General features: G+C 44.1%; 1 protein-coding gene across 3 annotated transcripts in view; it reads left to right on the top strand.

Annotated features, from left to right (window-relative positions):
* lama5 (laminin, alpha 5) overlaps window positions 1-24,538 on the top strand; it is a 374,262-nt gene that overhangs the window by 311,656 nt on the left and 38,068 nt on the right. For all 3 annotated transcript variants that reach the window (XM_072242339.1, XM_072242347.1, XM_072242358.1), the window contains 12 exons: window positions 1,800-1,996; window positions 2,713-2,829; window positions 4,231-4,385; window positions 5,346-5,487; window positions 6,201-6,303; window positions 6,391-6,507; window positions 9,307-9,492; window positions 12,394-12,533; window positions 15,251-15,412; window positions 15,500-15,636; window positions 16,534-16,693; window positions 22,481-22,614. In XM_072242339.1, coding sequence (XP_072098440.1) covers window positions 1,800-1,996; window positions 2,713-2,829; window positions 4,231-4,385; window positions 5,346-5,487; window positions 6,201-6,303; window positions 6,391-6,507; window positions 9,307-9,492; window positions 12,394-12,533; window positions 15,251-15,412; window positions 15,500-15,636; window positions 16,534-16,693; window positions 22,481-22,614 — 1,750 coding nt within the window. The remainder of the gene's footprint in view (window positions 1-1,799; window positions 1,997-2,712; window positions 2,830-4,230; window positions 4,386-5,345; window positions 5,488-6,200; window positions 6,304-6,390; window positions 6,508-9,306; window positions 9,493-12,393; window positions 12,534-15,250; window positions 15,413-15,499; window positions 15,637-16,533; window positions 16,694-22,480; window positions 22,615-24,538) is intronic.

Below are 24,538 nucleotides of genomic sequence, written 5' to 3' on the forward strand. Positions count from 1 at the left end.
ACTAGCAGTATGGCAGAAGTTCCAGGTGTCAGGGTCATGAAGTGTGTGAAGTTACCATAACTAGAGAGAAGATTCTTGGGAAACTGAAAGGTCTGAAGTTAGATAAGTCACCTGGACCTGATAGTGTACACCCCAGGGTTCTGAAGGAGGTGGCTGAAGAGATTCTGGAGACTTTAGTAATAACCTTTCAAGAATCACTAGATTGTGGAATGGTTCCATAAGACTGCAAAATTGCAAATGTCACTCCTCTCTTCAAGAGGGGAGAGAGCCAGAAGAAAGGATAAGCTCTTGGGGTACTTGGAGACACATGATGAAGTAGGCCGTGGTCAGTATGGTTTCCTCAATGAAAATCTTGTCCGACAAATCTGTTGGAATTGTTTGAAGAAATAACAAGCAGGGTAGACAAAGGACAACCGGTTGATTTTGTGTACTTGGATTTTCAGAAGGCTGCTTAACAAGCTAAGAGCCCATGGTATTACAGGAAAGATTCTAGCATAGATAAAGCAGTGGCTGTTGGGCAGGAGGCAAAGAGTGGGAATAAATGGAGCCTTTTCTGGCTGGCTGCCAGTGACTAGTGGTGTTTCACAGGGGTCTGTGTTGGAACTGATTTTTTTTTATGTTATATGTCAATGATTTGGATGATAGAGTTGATGGCTTTGTTGCAAAGTTTGCAGATGATATCAAGATAGGCGGAAGGGCAGGTAGTTTCGAGGAAGTAGAGAGACTACAGAAGGAGTTAGACAGATTAGGAGAATGGGCAAAGAAATGGTGATGGAATATAGTCTTGGGAAGTGTATGGTTGTGCACTGTGGTGGAAGAAATGAAAAGGTAGTCTATTTTCTAAATGGAGAGAAAATGCGAAAAATGAGAAGCATGGGGACTCGAGGGTCCTTGTGCAGGATTCCCTAAAGGTTAGAGGTTGAGTCTATAGTGAGGAAGGCAATTGCAATGAGAGCATTCATTTCAAAAGGACTAGAATGTAAAAGCAAGGATGTAATGTTGAAACTTTATAAAGCACTGGTGAGACCTCACTTGGAGTATTGTGAGCTGGTTTGGGCCGCTTATCTTAGAACAGATGTGATGAAACTGGAAAGGGCTCAAAAGAGGTTCAGGAAATTTATTCCAGGATTGAATGGTTTGTCATATGAAGAGTGTTTGATAGCTCTGGGCCTGTATTCAGTAGAATTAAGAAGAATGAGAGGTGACTTCATTGAAACCCTATCAAATGGTGAAAGGCCTTGATAGAGTGGATGTGGAGAAGATGCTTCCTATGGTGGGAGAGTCTAAAACCAGAGGATACAGCCTCAGATTAAAGGGCCATTCTTTTAGAACGGAGGTGAGGTGGAATTTGTTTAATCAGAGAGTGGTGAATCTGTGAAATTCTTTGCCACAGGCAGCTGTGAAGGCCAAGTCTTTATGTACATTAAAGGCAGAGGTTGATAGATTCTTAATTAGGGCATGAAGAGATATAGCAAGAAGGCAGGAGATTGGAGCTGACAGGAAAATTGGATCAGTCATGATGAAATGGCGGAGCAAACTCAATGGGCTAAATGGCCTCATTCTGCTCCTATATATTTTGGGTGCATTTATCTCTAATATGTTCCTTGTGTATCTATTTACATACCCATTTGAGAATGAAAATATAATCCATAAGCCTACCAAGGCCCCTGTATTTCAGGAGAAATTTCACTCAGAAAAGCAGAGAAACCCCTTTTCCTCATGATAGTGTAGATTGTACTCAGTCAGTAGATGTTTTGGGCCTGGTTAGATACTTAACTCCTTTCTTATTGCTCCTTTAGTACTTGAACTTGTCAAAAACAACCTGGATAAACCTTTGCAAGACCTGATGGACTTGATCAGGACCATGAATGACATACTATTGAAGCATAACTCCCAGCTGATGGACCTGAGGGATGCTCTAAATGAAGCCGTTAACAAAACGGGACAAGTAAATGAAAAGAATAAACTCAGTGAGCTGTTACTGGCAGAGATCAAGGTGAGGCTTTGGATGTAGTTCTCCAACAGATTGAGCAGCTAAGTTAATTCTTTTACATAAATATCATTAGACCATTAGACATATGGGCAAAGAATGGCCATTAGCCCATTGAATCTGCTTTACCATTCAATTATGGTTGATTTATTATCCCTCTCAACTCAATTCTCCTGCCTTCTTCCCATAACCTTTAATGACCTCACTAATATAGAACCTATCAACCTGCTCTTTAAATATACCCATTGACTTAGCCTCCACAGCCTTGTGTGGCAATGAACTCCGCAGTCACCACCCTCTGGCTGAAGAAATTCTTCCTCATCTCTTTTCTAAAGTGATATCCTTCTGTTCTGAGATTTGCCCTCTGGTCTGAGCCTCCCTCACTATGGGGAACATTCTCTCCACATCCACTCTATCCATGCCTTTCAATATTCGATAGGTTTCCACATACCTTTCATTTCTGGGATCATTTTCGTGAACCTCCTCTGGGCTGTCTCCATCATTCTTTACCTTGTTTACTTGTTTATTAGGGGCCAACATCTCTGTGGCTTCCAATCCCCAACTGTCCTTATAGGGAATTCAAAGTATTTTGTTAGAAATGAGCACCAGATGACATGATTTCAGCACCGATACAGCCCACGTGCGTGTGGAGTGTCGTGAAGCTTCTTATTGATTGCATGGAGCACAGCTGTAATCCTTGCTGAATTTCATTGTACTTGCAGCAAAATGCAGAAGATCTGGAGAAGCAACATAAGCAAGTTGTCGAAATGCTGGGAATGGCAATGGACACCCTGAATCAGGTTTCCGAGTTCCTCCGCATGTTGGACAGGATGAGGGAGGTAAGGGGTCCTTCAGTATCTGGAAATGCCAAACCACTTTACACGCCTTGAGAGGAAAATAAACCTCTATTTTCTGCACTAATTTTATTTTTCTAGCTTCTGCCCCCTTTATTTCTAGTCCTGATGAAGGTTCTCGGCTTGAAGTATTGACTATTTATTCCCCTGCCTAGTTGCTGCCTGACCTGCTGAGTTCCTCCAGCATTTTCAGTGTGTTGCTCTGGATTTCCAGCATCTACAGAATCTCATGTGTCTATCTTTCCATATCCTATTTGTGATCAAATGTGGCCATAATCATTGCCACTGCTCACCCATGAGCATTTTCAGTTGGGCATAGCACACAATAGAAATGTCCTTAAGCTGATGTATAAAATTTAATTCAATAATTAGTGCAAAAAGAGAGTAAAAATAGTGAGTTGGTGTTCATGGGCTGGTTCACTGTCTGTTCAGAAATCTGATGGCGGAAGAGAAGAAGCTGTTCCTGAAATATTGAGTGTGTGTCTTCAGGCTCCTGTGTCTCCTCCCTGATGGTAGCAACGAGAAGAGATGCAATGTCCTGAGTGACGCAGGCCCTTCATGAAAGGCATTGTCTTTTGAGGCCTCGGCTGATAAGTGATCTGAACATGGTAATGTCCTTGAGACAGCAGAGTTTGAATGATCAATTGAACTCCAATTAAGGTATCAGTGTTCAACTGAGCATCAAGATATCATAATTATCAATTCAGATATCTCTAGCCATCTTTGAATACATCCAGCAGAACTATCAGGAACAGCTGATTTTCCCCCACCCCGAAAGGCCAGCCCCTATGACAATGAACTTGCCTCTCCTGTACTGTGTGTTTGGGTTTCTGACTTGCTGTCACCAATAGGACAGAATGAACATGATAATTAGCCGCAGATTAAAGTAATGTTCTGCAAGTGTTACCTGGGTTTCCTCACCTAAGTTACAGAGAAAGGTTGAACAAGTTAGGTCTTTATTCTTTGGAATGTAGAAGGTTGAGGAGGGACTTGATAGAGGTATTTAAAATTATGAGGGGGATAGATAGAGTTAACGTGGACAGGCTTTTTCCATTGAGAGTAGGGGAGATTCAAACAAGAGGACATGAGTTGAGAGTCAAAGTGCAAAAGTTTAGGAGTAACATGAGGGGGAACTTCTTTACCCAGAGAGTGGTGGCTGTGTGGAACAAGCTTCCAGCAGAAGTTGTTGAGGCAGGTTCGATGTTGTCGTTTAAAGTTAAATTGGACAGCTATATGGACAGGAAAGCAATGGAGGGTTATAGGCTGAGTGCAGGTCGGTGGAACTAGGTGAGAGTAAGAGTTTAGCATGGACTAGAAGGGCCGAGATGGCCTGTTTCCGTGCTGTAATTGTTATATGGTTATATGTCTTTTTTTCTTGATATCCAGGATTATGAGAGGCTGGCTGCAGAGCTGGATGGAGCCAAGATGCCTCTCAATGAAAAAGTGAAAAAATTCTCGCCAGCCAGCAGTAAGATCCCAATCATTGAGCGTGCCGAGGAACACGCCCAGTTCCTGGACGAGCTAGCTAAGAACCTGTCCAAGTAAGTTTGTTTCATTTGTGATTTTTGGCTTAGTTTGTTTTGTGCTTTCAAGACATTACACTCTGCTTCATCTTTTGGTTTGTAATCTGAACTTGCCACCCAGGCAGCAGTGGTTAGTTAGCATAACGCTTTACAGCACCGGCTACGCGGGTTCAATTCCCATCGCTGTCTGTAAGGAGTCGGTACATTTTCCCCGTGATGGTGTGAGCTTTCTCCAGCTACTCTGATTTCCTTCCATGTTCCAATATGTACAGGTTTGTAAATATTAGTAAGTTGCGCAGATACATTAGGGTCTTTTAAGAGCCTCTTAGGTAGGCACATTGAGCTTAGAAGAATAAACGGCTATGCGGTAGGGAAATTCTGGGCAGTTTCTAGAGTAGGTTACATGGTCGACACAACATTGTGGGCCGAAAGGCCTGTAATGTGCTGTCTGTTGATGTCTATGTTCTATGTTGGCATCAGAAGCATGGTGACATTCACAGGATGCCCCCAATGCATCCTCAGATTTGAGAACACAAGAATGATAGCACAGCAGCTAGTGCAGTGCTGTACAGCACCAGCAAGCGGGGTTCAATTCCTGCTGCAGTCTATAAGGAGTTTGTACGTTCTCCCCATGACTGCATGGGTTTCCTCCACGTGCTGCAGGTTCCTCTAAAATTACAGAGACGTACAGGTTAAAGTTAGTAAGTTGTGAGGAAGCTCTGTTGGCACTGGAAGCATGGCGACACTTGCAGCCTACCTACCCCCTGCCCCAACACATCCGTGGACAGTGTTTGTCCTTGATGCAAACAACACATTTCACTCTTATGTTTTGATGTACATGTGACCAATACAATTCATATGTAGAAACCACCTGTATGTTTGGTTTGCGTGATTCTGTACTGTGGTTTCTCAGACACTAGCCTGGGCCAGTGCCAGATGTTTCCTTTTTCTTAAACCTCGTCTGGTGGTCATTGACAGGGCGATCGAAGACACAAACCAAGATGGCTTCATTCAGCGGGCTGTCAGTGCCTCCAATGCATATTCTGGTATCATTGAGGCGGTGGAGAGAGCCATGGTTGCAGCAGAGGAGGCCAATGCCGCAGCTAACAAGGCGCTAGAGGTAAAACTGAGACATAAACTGCATGGAAACAGGCCCTTCAGACAGAGTTTATCCTCAAAATGAGATTTAAAATAAAAGCCTCCCCCTCCCCTCTTCTATTCCCCACTCTGGCCTTTTACCTCTTCTCACCTGCCTACCACTTTCCCCTGGGTCCCTCCTCCTTTCCTTTCTCCTATGTTCCACTCTCCTCTCCCATCAGATTCATTCTTCTCCTACCCACCTGGCTTCACCTTAGCCATCTAGCTAGCCTCCATCCCCTCCCCCCCCCGCCACCTTTCTGGTATCCTCCCCCTTCCTTCTCAGTCCTGAAGAAGAGTCTCGGCCTGAAACACCGACTCTTTATTCATTTCCATAGATGCTGCCTCACCCGCTGGGTTCCACTAGCATGTTGTGTGTGTTACTTTGGATTTCCAGCATCTGTAGACTTTCTTGTGTTTACATAGCTTTTTGACTCCCTGCTCGAAACATCTCCATTTCACCTGAAGATGTACATCATTGCATGCAGACTCTGTTAGTGTACCATACTGTATACCATGCACTCATTATTATTGTTGTCTGGCAATAGTACAACTGTTAAAGCCACAACGCTCAGTCAGTAATTCAACAGGAAGTCGCAGTGTGCCTCCAAACCATCTTCTCACCCCTGCTTACATCTGACAGCATGAACAGTTGACCCTTTAATCTGAATATGTTTCTGCGATTTGTTATTTCAGCAAGTATCAAAAGAAAATCTGGCTCGCCAAGGTGCAGATTTAAAGAAGTCCGCCAGCCTGCTTGTGGAGGAGGCTGAAGAAGCCCAGAAGAAATTAGAAGATGGTAAGTGGTGATTCCATCCTCTGCTCTGGTATATAGACTTTTATGGTTAAGTGTGCTGTCAAGTACATCTCTCTTATCTTCTGCTAGAATTGAAGCCTGCTCTGAAAGAATCAAAGAAACGGCTGAATGATGCAAAAGCCAAGAAGAATCAGCTCCTCAGGCAGCTGGAATCAGTTCAGAGTATGCTGGAAGATATCAATCGAGGTTTGTAATTGTCCTCAAGTGAGCTTTTGTCATGGACAAATGTGATGAAAAGTCCTCTTTATTGTCAGTTCTACCTACTTTAATGAACAGTTACCGGTCTGGATTTAGAATAGCAGATTCACACTTATAACAAAATAAAAAGAAAATGCCAAAAAAGTTGTTCAACGGTTCTCAGGGTGTTTGTGTTTCAGGTTAAAAACCTGCATTTAGGAACAACACACACAATGATGAAAGAACTCAGCAGCTATGGAGAGGAATAAACAGTCGGCGTTTCAGCCCGAGGGCCTTCGACACAGACCGGAAAGGAAGGGGAGGGAAGGCACATTAAGAAAGTGGGGGATGGGAATCAAGTACAAGCTGGGTTGTGATAGGTGGGACCAGGTGAGGGGGGAAATAGGTGGGTGGATGAAATGGGAAACTGAAAGATGATTGGTCGAAAAGATAAAGGGCTAAAGAAGGAGGAATCTGATAGGAGAGAATAGTGGAGAAAGAAATGGAAGAGGAGACCGTGGGAGATGATGGACAGGGGAAAAGAAGGGAAAGGAGTGTAGCCACCCCCCCCCCCCCGGCCAACCTCAGGGTCGCTCGGCTCGCTGTCGTCTAGGGAAACAGCCCTCGGCCCCGACAACCTGGGTAATAGTTTGTGTGGATGCTGTGTGAGGTACCCCACCCTGCCCAAATAACAGACATTACACCAGATGCAATTAAATGATTTACAGTTTATAGATATTACTGGAACTATATAATTAAGAGACAATAAAATATAAAAGGAAAATAAAAGGCGCCACACTTACCAAAGTTCAATCTCTTCGTGCACAAAACAGTTGGAGCTCAAGGACCTCCTTCTTCACCCTGCAACCCCTCGGACCACCTCGACCAGTCGCCTGGGACCAACAACGGTGGCCGACCAGACGCTCCACACGAGTCCGTCTCCGTCTCCTCGCCAAACACCCCCCTCGGGGTCCGACCCCGTTAGCGGACATCACAGCACATCGTCCATCCTCTGTCTCGCTCTCCCGCCTTCTGCCCCAAAACCCCGCGCATACAGTATCTTCAAATACACCAAAACCATAACAACTATCCCAATTGGTTAATAGCATCCTCTTATCACACTCTCAACCAAAACAGGCTGCTAGCGCAAACTTTCTCAGCGTTTAACACAACAAAGCCGCAATCCCCAGATTAACATAACAAAGACGCCATTTTAATTAGCCTCCGCAGTTGCATAAAGGTGGAAACCCCCTTACAGGAGGAAGAGTGGAACCAGAATGGAAAAAGAGAGAAGGGAGAAAATAATGGAAATTAGAGATTAAGAATTATCCTAATGACAGATTAGATTCTGTCATTAGGAAACAACTTTGTGATAGTTCATGATCACTCCCTCCGTGGTTCCCTGGTCCGTTTGTCCCTCCCCACTCATCTGCCTCCCAGCACTTATCCCTGTAAGTGGCCAACGTGCTACACTTGCCCATTCACCTCCTTCCTTGTCTCTATTCAGGGCCTCAAACAGTCCTTCCAGGTGAGACAACACTTCACCCATGGATCTGCCAGGGCCATCTATTGTGTCCAGTGCTCCCGATGCAGCCTCCTTTACATTTGTGAGACCCGTCATAAATCAGGGGGTCAATTGGTCGAACACCTCTGCTTCATCCACCACAAGCAGAATTTCTGTTGGCCCAATATTTCAATTCCGATTCCCATTCTCCTTCTGACATGTCAGCCCATGGCTTCCTCTTGTGTTAAGGTGAGGCCACCTTCAAGGTGGAGGAGCAACACCTTATATTCCACCTGGGTAGCCTCCAACCTGATAGCATAAATTTCAACTTCTCTGGTAAAAAAAAAAATTCCCTCTCTCCCCTCCCTTCTTCTTCTCTTCCCACTCAGGCCTGTTACCTCTTCTCACCTGCCTATCACCTCCCTTTAATGCCACTTCTCCTTCCACTTTGCTTGTGGTCCACTCTCCCCTCCCATCAGATTCCTTTCTTCTCCAGCCCTTTAACTTCCCCACCTATTTGACTTCACCTATCACCGAGCCAGCCTGCTTCTCTACAGAAAAGATTGACAAGTCTCTTGCTGGGACTTAGAAGACCTGAGTTCGAAGGAGAAGTTGGCCAGACGAGGTCTTTATTCCTTGGAATGTAGGAAAATGAGGGCCAACCTTATAGAAATGTTTAACATTATTAGATGCACAGTTAAAATGGGTGGTAACAGTCTTTTCCTCCAAGCAGGGGAATCCATACTAGGGGATATAGGTTTAGGGTGAGAGGGGAAGAATTTAAAATGAATCTGAGGGTCATTTTTTTCATGCAGAAGGTGATATGTTTATGGAGTGAGCTGGCAGAAGAAGTGGTTGAGGCAGGTTCAATAGTGTCATTTAAGAAGCACGTGGACAGGTCATAGAGGTGACGGAGCTAAGAGGTATATGGGCTGGACGTAGGAGATTGGGACTGGCTGGATGGGCAGCGTGGTTGGGGTTGGCATGGACCTATTGGGCTGAAGGGTCTTTGTTCTTGCTGTATTGCACAATAACTCTGAAAGCCAGTGTTGAATAGTTCAGTAACTACAGGTTTCCGTGTGGTCGGCCTTCCCGTTGATTCCATGCTTTGGAAAGTGTGCATTTAAACTGCCCAAGCCTCCAAACAATCAGTAGCAGCAATGAGTGGCAAACATCTTAGCAGATGAACCAAGCACCACTAAACGTAATTGGCCCAAGACCCTATCATTGGCTTTTGGATGCATCTTGCTCTTGGGCCTGAGATTGTGCACACATTGTCGCAGCTTGACCTGTTCCTCTTACAGGTGACATAGCTGACAATCTACAAACAGCAAAGGAGTTGGCCGCTGCTGCAAACAAGACAGCTGTGAATGTGCAGAACACTCTGGCTCCGATGAAAGAAAATCTGGACCATTGGAAAGAGAAATATGGAGGGCTACCAACCGACAGTGCAGACTTCAACAAAACTCTGCAAGAAGCAGATAAATCCGGTATGTGGAAGTATCTTATTTCCCAAACAGTAGAAGGAAGCACGGTCTAGTGACATATATATTCAGTGATCACTTTATTAGATACTGGAGTGGAACCATGTATGGTCTTCTGCTGCTGTAGCCCATCCACTTCAAGGTTTATGTTATGCATTTAGAGATGCTCTTCTACACACCACTGTTGTAACATATGCTTATTTGAGTTATTGTCACTTCCCTGTCAGCTTGAACCAGTCCAGCCATTCTCCTCTGACCTCTCTCATTAACAAGGCATTTTCACTCACAGAACTGCCTCTCACTGGATGTTTTTTTTTTCATTTTTTGCACCATTCTCTGTAAACGCTAGGGACCCTTTTGTGTGTAAAAATCCCAGAAGGTCAGCAGTTTCTGAGATACACAAACCACCCGGTCTGGCACCAACAATCATTCCACGGTCAAAGTCACTTAGATCACATTTCTTCCGCATTCTGATGTTTGGTCTGAACAACAACTGGATCTCTTGACCATGTCTGCATGCTTTTATGTATTGAGTTGCTGCCACATGATTGGCTGATATTTGCATTAATGAGCAGGTATTCAGGTGTACCTAATAAAGTGGCCACTAAGTGTGCATTACAACATGTGATCACTAGATACTAAGGGCTCGGGTGCTTGTAGAGAAGAGTAATAATTTCCCAGTGTAACTCTGGATTAAATGACTGTTACTTAAATGGAATGAATTGGAGTTTATAGCTAAGCAGAGAGGAGTGTTGAACGCTTAATATAACAATATTAAGTGTATTGTTATATTAAGCATTCTTTGTTGTTTAAATAATTCACTATGGGTTATATGTAAAAGTACGTGAATGACATATGTCATCAAGCCACTGTTATGTTTTGTAACTTCAAGCATTAAACTAATTCAAAGGAAAACGAGAGCTGAGAGATGCAAGTTTTAATTTGTACTTCACTTAAAGTGACGTGTGCGCATATCACGTGTGCGCATCATGGCCTATGAAATACACGTATTTATACATAAAACCTTAATGAACTGTATAAACAATAAAGAATACTTAAACAATATATTTATAAGATTGCTCAAATATTACTGAAATATTAAATACACAACAGCCACGTCATTTGTGCACGACTTACTTAGCATAAAAACGAAACCAGGCACGTTGTCTCCGGGCTCCCATCTTTTTCTTTCAATTAGTCTCATGTTTTGGAGTTACAAAACATAACAGGTAGCAGAAACTGATCAAATTTCAAAGGAAAGTTGTTATTAAAGTATGTATATATCACCAGTTACTACTCTCAGGTTCATATTCTTGCTGTTTTCACAGTAGATCAAAGAAATATAATAGAATCAGTGAAAAACTTAACACAAAAACTGATGAACAACCAATATGCAAAATGAGACAAACTGTTCAAATACTAAAGTTTAATGCTCTGTGTAATTATATACTAAATAATTAAATACATACATACAGAGAACATGAGTTATAGAGTTTTTGAAAGTGAGTAGATACTTTATGGAATCAGTTCCGTGTGGAGGTGAGTGAAGTTTTCCACTCTGGCTCAGGAACCTGAGGGTAGGAGGATGCTGGCCTTACATTGTTGTACATCCTAATTTCAGTTTCAGCTTCAATATAACACACAAAGCCGAAGGAATTGTTTTGATTATTGTTTCTTTTGCTCCAGATTTGATTTTTTTTCACTTATTCTTCACAACGCTTCCATTGCTTGTGTGTGTTTTTTAATGTGTTAATCAATCCTGCACGTTCCATCCTTTAACAGTGAAATCCATTGCCCTTCCTTTCTTCCCACCCACTCACCCACCAGCAAACCCGTGTTCGTCCATCGTTGACATCGATGAGGGCCTCGACACCATTATGATGGTGTCGAGACTAGCGTGTGATTTGGATTTAAGTGAGGGAGAGTTGCGCAGCGTCAGCCTCACTCTCTCTTCCCAATTCCCATCTGGATCCAGTGGCAAGACAGAGTCGAGACAGCTGGAGATGGGACTAGGCGCAGTGGATGACCAGGACACCTTCTGTGACTTGTCCTGCTCTACACGTTCCACGACACTTGCAGAGACCACCTTCTTGACCGTTGGACCTTCCATTGGTCTCGTCCGCTCAATCCGTTGGACTCTGCCTTCACATGCTGGGATAGACAACTCCTTATCTCACTGAGGGTTTGAGACCCGTCGGCTACCCTCACCTGGTTTAGCTGGCTTGTCAAAGCCATTGCCCGAGGTGTGGCCGCTGTCGCATGCAAACAGCTATGGGGAGCCACAGGTGAGAGCTGAGTGCCAGGTGGGGACCAAAGGTGGACAAACCGCCTTGAAAGGGACGCGACATGTTCCCCCACCAGAGGTGCTACCCCTCCCTGACACCCCATACACCCCTACTATGTATGATGATGTTAGTTCACTCCCTCTGCATAGATCACCCATAGATACAGATCACATAAATGTACACCAGTGAATGGAGTATCCATGTAACCAGCATGACCTTCTGGCCTTTACTCTTGGAAGACTTGTGTCAAGGTCTGAAAGTATCAACTCACCAAATCTTTTAAGTAAGAGCTCAGCTTGTCACTGAGTGAGAGGAGCAATGCCACTGGAAACTGCTGTGCTGCTTGGAGGAATCTATTTCAAAAGTACTGTCAAATATTTGCGACGGGGATCCGGGTGAGACAACATGGCATATTCCTGCTGATGCCAGATCAATATTCCACCAAGTATTCAGCTACCCTGGGGGTCCAGATTATATTTTGCTGAGGAATTGACCTTTAAGGAGTAAAATTAGGAAAATCGTACTTCTAACAGTTGTTAAAATTATTATTAACTAATCTCTCATTTTAATTTGAGTTTTGTTTTGCTTTAAACTCTTGTTTCTGCTTGTTTTATTGCCACAGTGGCAGCGCTAAACGAAACGATCCCACTGCTTCTGGATAAACTAAATAAGCTGGAAGTCCGGAACCAAACTTCAAATCTTTCTGCAAGTATTGATCGCATTCGTGAGCTGATCTCACAGGCCAGAAGTGCAGCCAATAAGGTAAACTCTCTTCCAGTGTTAATTATCAGCAATTGAAGCATGTTAGCACCATGGCTAAAATACACAACTATATTTGTAGCGTAGTGGTTAGCACAACACTTTACAGTTCAGGCAACCTGGGTTCAATCCCCACCACTGTCCTGAAAGGAGTTTGTACATTCTCCCCATGGCTGCGTTGGTTTCCTCCAGGTGCTCCGGTTTTCTCCCACAATCCAAAGACCTGGTTGGTAGGTTCATTGGTCATTGGAAATTGTCCTGTGGTTAAATCGGGGCTTGCTGGGCAGTGCGGTCAAAGGGCTGGACAGGCTGATTCTGCACCGTATCACAATAAATAAATAAGAAATAAATTCAAAAACTTGGAATATTAGACATCAAATCCCACTGTGTAGTTGAGGAAATAAGATTTTCAAATAAGTAAATAAATCATGAATAAAAACATAAATAAATCATTAAGTCCTGAAGAAGGGTCTTGGCCCAAAACGTCAGCTGTTTATTCATTCCCAATGATGCTGCTTGACCTGTTGAGTTCCTCCAGCATTTTGTCTGTGTTGCTTTGGATTTCAGGCATCTGTAGATTTTGTCATGTTTATGTTAATAAATCATCTGATTCTTGTTAGTATTTATCTAGTTTACTGATGTGTTTTATTAAAGATAATCTGTCGTCCTCAGATGCACGTGACTCCAGCAATTGTGAAAAATTAGCTTTATTTGTCACATACAATGAAATGCATTGTTTTGCATCAACGGCCAACACAGTCCGAGGATTGTGCTGGAGGCAGCCCACGATGTTGCCACACTTCTAGCACCAACAGAGCATGCCCATAATTCAGCAATCCTAACTGCATGTCTTTGGAATATGGGAGGAAGCCCATGCAGTCACAGGGAGAACGTGAAAATGACAGCAGTGGGAATCGAACCCCGATCATGATCGCTGGTACTGTATGAGCATTGCACTAACCGCTCTGCTATTGCCCTGTTGAAGAAACCATTATGGATAGCAAGTAAATGCTGTTCCTTGATAACGCTGAATAAGGAGAGATTCATGCAAGATTTTGACCCAAAGTGTCCTGTTCCTTCACCCTAACCATGACACAACTTCCCCAATAAATGCTTCTCAATCCATTTCATTTGTTGCTCCAGTCCCATTTTAGTTCCGTTTCAGGAGAGTCAACCATGTTGCACCATGAAAAGCAGTGGCATGCAGGGCCATTTCAGAGGGCAGGGGTGGGAGTTCATCGTGTTCCTGAGAGCTTGAACCCCAGTCCGAGGAAGAGTAGTAGACTTCCTTCCCCAAGGGATAGAAGAAGACTAAGTGGGATGTTATGACGGTCCTCTAGGGCTTCGCGGTTGCTCGGATCAGCTGGTCCTTCACAGTTGAAAAAATGCCCAAATAACGTTCAGCCTTAACGTACGACTGAGCTTATGGGAGATGGGCATGATGAATTTACTGCCACCTGGGAACTTAGTCTGATGCCACATTACTGATTTGTGAGCTGGATTTACAAATGGTTTACAGGAACGCTATTCTGTCATAACCTGTAGTGCACGTGTTCATAAACCCTGAAAAGTAACACAAGGGTGTCAAGATCACAGACTGCAGGGGAATAAACAGTCAATTTTTGGGCCGAGGCCCTTCATGTGTGTTGCGTTATGCTCAGGGGTGTGTAACTCCGTGACTCTGAGGGGCATGAGCAGAAGTGTAAATCTGAAACATTGCCTGAGTTCGAGAGGCTATGTCCTGTGACTGCACTGATGTCTAGCTGTTGGTGGTTAGAAAGACACCGCCCCATCCACAGGCTGCCCTATTGTCGTCAGTCAAATCAGAGATGGTCACAGTGTTTTGTGTGGAAATCAAGCCCCTGTGTTAGACTGTGTCCTCGGAAAATAGGACTGAGTGAGGTGTACAAGGCAGGAGTTTCACCAGGAGATGGGCTGGAATGGAGCCATGAACAAAAACACTTGAATTGCTGAGAAGAGTTGGCATGACACTAGTCAGGTCGCACTTAGAGCATGGCCAACAGTTTTGGGCCCTGAATCTCAGAAAGGATGTGTTGTCGTTGGAGAGTCCAGATGTGGTTCATGAGGATGATTCTGCGAATGAAGGGGTTAACACATGAGGAGCTTTTGGCAGCTTTGGGCCTGTACTCACTGGAATTTAGAAGAATGTTGGGGATCTCATTGAAACCTACCGAATATTGAAAGGACTAGATAAGATGGATGTAGAGAGGATGTTTCCTATGGTGGGGCTATCCAGAACTAGAGGGCACAACTTCAAAATTGAGGGGTATCCCTCTAGGACAGAGGTAAGGAGGAATTTATTTTTTAACCAGAGAGTAGTGAATCTGTGGAATGCTCTGCCACAGACTGCAATGGAGGCCAAGTCCATAGGTATATTTAAGGCAGAAGTTGATGTTTTCCTGATCGGTCAGGGCATTGAAGGATATGGCAAGAAGGCAGGTGTATGGGGTTGAATGGGACACCAGGATCAGCCATGATGGAATGGCAGAGCAGACTCGATGGGCTGAATGGCCTATTTATGCTTCTAATTCTATCTCACGGTCTTATGGATTTCAAGGGTTCAGAACGTTCAGATGCCCGAAGGGATTTAGGTATTGACGTCTGGCTGCATCGCTTTGTAATGGTAACGTTAGCATGACTCAACAGCGACTGATGGAAAGTGCACTGCCTCAGTGTAGACAATGTTGTCTTCTCCACAGGTGAAAGTACCGATGAAATTCAACAGCATTTCAGGAGTACAGGTGAGGTCACCCAGAAATACAGATGACCTGAAGGGGTACACCTCACTGACATTCTACATCCAAAGGGACAAAGACTACAGTGAACCTAACCAGTTTATCCTGTACCTTGGCAGTCACAACGTAAGAACAGTAACCTTCCTGCTTCACTTCACTGTTTTCCGATGATTACAGGTGAAAGGTTTTAACAAGTTGCCTTTCCCTTTGTAGGGCTATGGCGATTACATGGGCGTAGCCATAAAGAATGACAGACTATTGTGGGTTTACATGCTAGGCAGTGAGGAGACCATCCTCCAAACGGACTCGAAAGTCAGCAGCAACAGGTTTGACATGGTCCGACTGGAAAGGTGCGTCACTTCTCTGCCCTTGAACAAATTAGGAAAGTACTTTCTGCTGTGTGAAGGGACAAATAATGGACTCGCTTGGCCTTTATTCTCAGTTGGTGGAGGGCTTAAAACAAAGGGAGCTGGTTTTAAAAAAACGCAAAAAGCTGGAGGAACAAAGTATATCAGGCAGCTTCTATGGAGGTGAAGACGCTTTTAATAATCCTCTCATGGTGTGTGAATGTCACTGGCCAGGGCTCCACCTTCCTCTCCTGTCAGATTCCATCACCTTCTGCCTTCTGTCACTCCTACCTATTACCTCCCAGCTTTGGACACTATTGCTACGTTCCCCTTCTCCATTGCCTGTCACCCCAACTCCCTCGCCCCTCCCCCCAACCTGAATCCACCTATCACCTGTCAGTTCCTGCCCTACTGCTTCCTTTTTATATTGGCTATCTCCTGTCTTATTTTTCAGTCTAGATCATGGGTTCCCAGCCTTTTTTTATGCCTTGGACCAATATCATTAAGCAAGGGGTTAGTGAACCCCAGGTTGGGAACCTCTGGTTTAGATAAAGGTCTTGACCTGAAACACCAACTGTCTATTCCCTCCTGTCTGACCTGTTTAGTTCCTCCAGCTTTGAGTGTGTGGCTCCAGGTTTGAACATCTACAAATGCTTGTATTCTGGTTAAATTGTTAGCCTGGAAATATTGTGTTTCTACATCATGCACACACCGACTGATGTTGGCGACCTTCACTTCCAGGCTGGCTGCTATAACACGGCATCACTTCAATAACGTGGCAATAAAGGAAACCATTTTTTATTTAAGTGACTGGTATACTTAACTGAGAAAAGACAGGATGCAACAAGCAGTGATGGCGAAACTGTTATCATGAACTGATGCACCATTCTCCATCTGCAGGATACAACAATTTGGGCAAATCTCGTATGAAATCTCTGATGCAAGGGGCACGGTGAATGAAGCCAGACAAGAGGGGATGGCGAAAGGGGATAATACCTTACTCAATCTAAATCCGGAAGATGTGGTGTTTTATGTTGGTGGCTACCCTTCCAGTTTCACTGTAAGTACAAATGCATCACTGCTGTACTGTAGCATGAATCTTCAACAAGAGGCAAATAACTCTTTCCCTGAACACCTCACTTTCCAACACCAAGCTTTCCTCTGGTCTGATGTGCCCTCTAGTGGTTAATTTAATTAGTGTTAGTACTCAGAAGGTTTTTCTGTGGGTACACACATATCACATACTCTTGGAAATTTTCCTCAAAATTCATAATATTTTTCTATTTTCTTATTTTATTTAGGTATTCTCTAATATTCAGAGAAGTAACTGTGTGTAATAACTATTGTTAAAGACTTATTGACAAGTTAGACACTTTTTTATAGCTAACAAGTTGCAATACAGTGATCACATGCAGGCGGGACCTTTGACCTGCTCTGACTTCACACCTGTCATAGGATAGACTACATGGGGACTGTTAATCCAACCACACTTCCTTCCCTTGCCTCCATCTCAATGGCAAAGACCCCTCAGGACCCCAACCTACCTGGAGAAGTGTTGGAACAAGTATTAGATTAGAACATAGAATGGAGCATCTCAAGAGCTGGACCTTCAACCCAGAATATAACTAAACTAAATTTAAATGCCAAACTAAACTAATCCCATCTGCCGACATAAGGTCCATATAACTCCTTTCTCTGTGCATTCATATCCAAGAGCCTCTTAAACATCTCCATTGTATCATCTCCACTATTGCTGGCAGCACATTCCACTCACTATGTAATGTTTTTTTAAACTTGCCTTGCATTTGTTCTTGGAATTCCGCCCCCCCCCCCCACAATGTAGAAATGCACCCAATGGTAATTAGAAATTTCAACCTGAGGAAAAAGTTACCAACTGTCTATTAGACAATAGACAATAGGTGCAGAAGTAGACCATTCAGCCCTTCGAGCCTGCACTGCCATTCTGAGATCATGGCTGATCATCTACTATCAATACCTGGTTCCAGCCCTGTCCCCATAACCCTTGATTCCCCTATCCATAAGATACCTATCTAGCTCCTTCTTGAAAGCATCCAGACAATTGGCCTCCACTGCCTTCTGAGGCAGCGCGTTCCACACCTCCACAACTCTCTGGGAGAAGAAATTCCTCCTCAACTCTGTCCTAAATGACCTACCCCTTATTCTTAAACCATGCCCTCTGGTACTGGACTCTCCCAGCATCTGGAACATATTTCCTGCCTCTATCTTGTCCAATCCCTTAATAATCTTATATGTCTCAATCAGATCCCCCCTCAATCTCCTTAATTCCAGCGTGTAGAAACCCAGTCTCTCTAACCTGTCTGCGTAAGACAGTCTGGACATCCTGGGAATTAACCTAGTGAACCTACGCTGCACCTCCTCCACAGCCAGGATATCCTTCCTTAACCCTGGAGACCAAAACTGCACACAATACTCCAGGTGTGGTCTCACCAGGGCCCTGTACAAATGCAAAAGGATTTCCTTGCTTTTGTACTCAATTCCCTTTGTAATAAAGGCCAACATTCCATTAGCCTTCTTCACTGCCTGCTGCACATGCTCATTCACCTTCAGAGACTGATGAACAAGTACTCCTAGATCTCTTTGTATTTCTCCCTTACCTAACTCCACACCGTTCAGATAATAATCTGCCTTCCTGTTCTTGCTCCCAAAGTGAATAACCTCACACTTATTCACATTAAATGCCATCTGTCAAGTTTCTGCCCACTCACCCAGCCTATCCAGGTCACCTTGAATTCTCCTAACATCCTCATCACATGCCACCCAGCTTAGTATCATCAGCAAACTTGCTGATGTTATTCACAATGCCTTCCTCTAAATCATTGATGTAAATCGTAAACAGCTGTGGTCCCAATACCGAGCCCTGTGGCACCCCACTAGTCACCACCTGCCATTCCGAGAAACACCCATTCACTGCTACCCTTTGCTTTCTATCTGCCAACCAGTTTTCTATCCATGTCAATATCCTCCCCCCAATGCCATGAGCTCTGATTTTACCCACCAATCTCCTACGTGGAACCTTATCAAATGCCTTCTGAAAGTCAAGGTACACCACATCCACTGGATCTCCCACATCTATCTTCCTGGTTACATCCTCGAAAAACTCCAATAGATTAGTCAAGCATGATTTGCCCTTGGTAGATCCATGCTGGCTCGGCCCAATCCTATCACTGCTATCAAGATATGCCGCTATTTCATCTTTAATAATGGACTCTAGCATCTTCCCCACTACTGATGTTAGGCTAACAGGGCAATAGTTCCCTGTTTTCTCCCTCCCTCCTTTCTTAAAAAGTGAGATAACATTAGCCATTCGCCAATCCTCAGGAACTGATCCTGAATCTAAGGAACATTGGAAAATGATAACCAATGCATCTGCAATTTCCAGAGCCACCTCCTTTAGTACCCTAGGATGCAGACCATCTGGACCTAGGGATTTGTTAGCCTTCAGTCCCATCAGTCTACTCATCACCGTTTCCTTCCTAATGTCAATCTGTTTCAGTTCCTCTGTTACCCTATGTCCTTGGCCCATCCATACATCTGGGAGATTGCTTGTGTCTTCCCTAGTGAAGACAGATCCAAAGTACTTATTAAATTCGTCTGCCATTTCTCTGTTTCCCATAACAATTTCTCCAATTCATTCTTCAAGGGCCCAATATTGTTCTTAACTATCTTCCTTCTCTTCACATACCTTAAAAAACTTTTGCTATCCTCCTTTATATTCCCAGCTAGCTTGCATTCATACCTCATTTCTTCTTCCCGTATAGCCTTCTTAGTTAAGTTCTGTTGCTCCTTAAAAATTTCCCAATCATCCGTCTTCCCACTCACCTTAGCTCTGTTATACTTCTTTTTTAATGCTATGCTATCTCTGACTTCCTTTGTCAACCACTGTGGCCACTTTCCCCCCTTTGAATCCTTCCTTCTCCGGGGGATGAACTGATTTTGCACCTTGTGCATTATTCCCAAGAATACCTGCCATTGCTGTTCCACTGTCTTTTCTGCTAGGATATCCGACCAGTCAACTTTGGCCAGCTCCTCCCTCATGGCTCCATAGTCTCCTTTGTTCAACAGCAATACTGACACTTCTGATCTGCCCTTATCCCTCTCAAGTTGCAGATAAAAACTTATCATATTATGGTCACTACCTCCTAATGGCTCCTTTACTTCAAGATCACTTATCAAATCCTGTTCATTGCACAACACTAAATCCAGAATAGCCTTATCCCTGGTCGGCTCTCGTACAAGCTGCTCCAAAAATGCATCCCGTAGGCACTCTACAAACTCCCTATCCTGGGGTCCAGTACCAACCTGATTTTCCCAGTTCACCTGCATGTTGAAATCCCCCATAACAACTGCGACATTTCCTTTGCCACATGCCATTGTTAACTCCCTATTCAACTTGCACCCAATATCTATGCTACTGTTTGGGGGCCTGTAGATAACACCTATTAGGGTCTTTTTGCCCTTACTGTTCCTCAGTTCTATCCACACTGACTCTACTTCTCCTGCTTCTATGTCCCCCCTTGCAAGGGACTGAATCTCATTCCTCACCAACAGGGCCACCCCACCCCCTCTGCCCACCTTTCTGTCCCTTCGATAGCACGTATACCCTTGTACATTCAATTCCCAGGTCTGATCCCCCTGCAGCCATGTCTCCGTTATCCCAACAACATCATAGTTACCCGTTCGCACCTGAGCTTCAAGCTCATCCGCCTTATCTCTGACACTTCGCGCATTCAGATATAGAATTTTTAACCCATTTCTCCTCTCTCTGTTTAAATCGCTACCTATTGTGCATAACCCAGCTCCCCGAACTCTCACCGGGCTATACGCCCCTTGAATTTTGTTGTCCTTCTTAAATTTACTTACTCTTTCTGCACATTTAACTCCATGCTCCGTCAGACCATCCCTCTGCACATGTATCCTCCTTATCACTCGTTCCGCCTCACCTTTCTCTACTTCACACTTAATATTCCGGAACCGTGTAATCCCCACCTGTCCTTTATACTTCATCTCGCTATCCTCTCTCACATTCTGGATCCCTGCCCCCTGCAAATTTAGTTTAAACCCCTCCAAGCAGCACTAGCAAACTTTCCTGCAAGGATGTTAGTACCCCTCCAGTTCAGGTGTAAACCGTCCCGTCGGAACAGATCCCACCTCCCCTGGAACAAAGCCCAATTATCTAAAAACCTGAAGCCCTCCCTCCTGCACCATCCTCTCAGCCATGTATAATCCTTCTGTTCCTTGCCTCACTCACACGTGGCACAGGTAGCAATCCTGAGATTGTTACCCTGGAGGTCCTGCCCTTCAGCTTCGCACCTAACTCCCTGAACTCACTACACAGGACTCCCTCACTCTTCCTACCCACGTCGTTGGTCCCTACATGGACCACAACATCTGGATTCTTGCCCTCCCTCTCGAGGATAACCTGCACCCGATCTGAGATGTCCCGGACTCCGACACCAGGGAGGCAACATACCATCCGAGACTCCCGATCTCCCCCACAAAATCTCCTATCTGCCCTCCTGACTATAGAATCCCCTATCACTACCACTGTCCTCTCTTCCCTCCTCTCCTTCTGAGTCGAGGGTCCAACCTCAGTGCCAGAGACAGGACCACTGCAATTTGTTCCTGGTAGGTCATCCCCACCAACAGTATCCAAAACGGTATACAATTGTTGATGGGAATGGCCACAGGGGTGCTCTGCTCTCTCTGCCTGCTCCTCCTCCATCTCCTGACAGTCACCCAGTCATTTGAGCCATGCCTTTCATAAACTTATAAACTTCAGCCGGGTCTCCCCTTAGCCTCCTCTGCTTATCAAGTTTATCAATGTCTAACTTGTCAATAAGTATTTAACAATATTTATTGCATGCAGTTACTTCTCTGAATATTAGAAGATCCCTAAAAAATAAAGAAAATAGAAAAATATTACAAATTTGGAAATGCTTCTCAAAGAGAATCTGATAGGAGAGGAGAGTGTGCCTATCCCATTAGATTCCTTCTTCACCAGCCCTTTACCTTTCCAACCCACGTGGCTTCACCTATCACCTTCTAGTTAGTCCCCCCCACCTTTTCTGGCATCTTCCCCCTTCCATTTCAGTACTGTTGAAGGGTCTCGGCCCGAAACGTCGACTATTTATTCACTTCCACAGATGCTGCCTGATTTACTGAGATCCCCCAGCATTTTGTGTGTTTTGTTGCTTTGGATTTCCACCTTCTGCAGACTTTCTCCTGTTTACAAGTTTATTCAACCTTTCTTTGTAGCATTGCTTGTTTGATAGCCTGAGGTTCTGGCTGGAGGGAAAGCAAAACCCAAGTGCAGTGGTGTTTTTTTTTTTCCCTTTGGACCCTCACCCCCATCTTGTCCACCCATGAAAGAAACACCAATATCTTTCTAACTTCGTAACGGAGTGGATAAGTTACAGTAACAGGTCAAAAAGTGATTGATCATTGACCTGAAACTTTAAATCCTATCTCCACAGAATCTTCCTGGCTGCAAGAATATTCCCAGCACTTTGACTGTGTTACTTGTAACATCATCACCCAGTTCAATGTACTCAAGAGAGGTTACTTCTGCCAGTTGTTATGTAACTTCTTTCTTAGTCCAATTTATTTCCTCCCAGTCATTATCTCCTACTTGCTACTGGAGCTCATGTAAGATTATTTTAATCACAAGAGAAGCATGGATCTCATGTCTCCTACTGTTCTTGTTAATGCCTGTGGGATGACGATTTTACAATGCTTTGGTAAATCTGACTCTGGGGTATCATGGGTCAAGTCTGCCTCGACTCAGGAGCACTGGTATCTCTTCCAGCCTCCTGAACCATTACGCTACCCCAACTTTAAAGGGTGCATCGAACTTGGAACTCTGAATGAAGAAGTCATCAGTCTCTATAATCTGGTCGAATCATACTCCTTGAACACCACAGTGGATGAACCTTATAGGAGGTGAGAGGAGATACTGTGGGACAGATTTGTTAATTATTAAACCTTTTGTCAAATCAGTCTCATTCTTCTTGCTACATTTCTGTTCAACATGTTGAAGAGTAACCATGGGTGGAGTGTTATTTTCTGATTACCATTGCATACAGGGTATTTGGCGCTGTCTTCAGTGGGAAGAAAACTGGGACAATGTGGGCCAGACAGAGACAAAGCCAACCCACCACATTGTCCTTGGTGGAACTATACAGATATACTGTTAATATTATGTTTGGTGGAGCCAGATTTAATAATAGTTAGATTTTGGTCAAATGATGAACATGGAAAATTGGCTATGTAGTTATTGAGATGCATTTGGATAGAAGTCTCTAGCCTTTCCTTACAACATCAGTGGAGACGCTTGGCTCAGATACCAGATCCCAGAGCATTCTCATCAATCTCTTATTCTCTGTACCTTAGTCTCTCACAATTTCTCACAAGCTTCCCCCAGAAGCTTCCACACCATATAGAGGCCAAATAATGTAAAACCAGGGGATCGTCTGGGTGTGGGAAAGAACAGGAGCACCCGGGCAAAACGCGCCCTGTTACAGGGAACGCAGATGCCATGCAGTTCGCTCTGGAGGTCAGGTTGCTGGAGCTGGGAACCAAGAAGAGCATTGCAATAGGCATTTCATAAAATCTATACCCTAAAGATGCCAGCTTCACCTTTCAGAGAGACTGCAGATGAAGCAAACCTGAACAAAAGAGAGCTAGATTGTAAATCTGGCAGGAGCAAAGGATGTTGGGAATGGAAAGGGAAAGAGAGCCGTGGAGGGGTGTGGAACAGGTGGCAGAGAATGAGCGGAGGGTGGCATGGGTGCAGACACACCCAGCCCTGATGTATCAGGCATGGTCATTTGATTCCAAACAATTGGTTTATTAATCATAACAGAACGTTGCTCTGGTGCTTCCCACTTCCTTCCCTTTTCCCAACCATGATTCCCCTCCCTCTGCCTTCTTCCCACAATAGAGACCCATATCAGAATCAGGTTTATCATTACTCACGTATGTCATGAAATTTGTTTTTCATATAACCATATAACAATTACAGCATGGAAGCAGGCCATCTCGGCCCTTCTAGTCCGTGCCGAACTCTTACTCTCACCTAGTCCCACTGACCTGCACTCAGCCCATAACCCTCCATTCCTTTCCTGTCCATATCATATAGCTATCCAATCTAACTTTAAACGACAACATCAAACCTGCCTCAACCGCTTTTGCTGGAAGCTCGTTCCACACAGCTACCTCTCTCTGAGTAAAGAAGTTCCCCCTCATGTTACCCCTAAACTTTTGCCCTTTAACTCTCAACTCATGTCCTCTTGTTTTTAATCTCTCCCACTCTCAATGGAAAAAGCCTATCCACGTCAACTCTATCTATCTCCCTCACAATTTTAAATACCTCTATCAAGTCCCCCCTCAACCTTCTACATTCCAAAGAATAAAGACCCAACTTGTTCAACCTTTCTCTGTAACTTAGGTGATGAATCCCAGGTGACATTCTAGTAAATCTTCTCTGTACTCTCTCTATTTTGTTGACATCTTTCCTATCATCCAGTGACCAAAACTGTACACAATACTCCAAATTTGGCCTTACCAATGCCTTGTACAATTTCAACATTACATCCCAATTCCTATACTCAATGCTCTGATTTATAAAGGCCAGCAACCATTTATAAAATGACTACAGTACTGAGCAAAAGTCTTAGGCACCCTAGCTACATATCTGTACACAGTACTGTACATCAGAACCGAAGAAAGAGCATTGCGCTAAAATTTCAACTCTGGTTGTCCGTGCTGCTTCACCCATTGTCTTTCTACCATCTGCGTCATTTGTCATATTGACTGTAACTGCATAGCCACACAGCACCATTTTGTGTATGTGGAGCCATGGTTG

The sequence above is a fragment of the Mobula birostris genome, chromosome 2 (genome assembly GCF_030028105.1).
Source record: "Mobula birostris isolate sMobBir1 chromosome 2, sMobBir1.hap1, whole genome shotgun sequence".
NCBI classification, from domain to species: Eukaryota; Metazoa; Chordata; class Chondrichthyes; order Myliobatiformes; family Myliobatidae; genus Mobula; species Mobula birostris.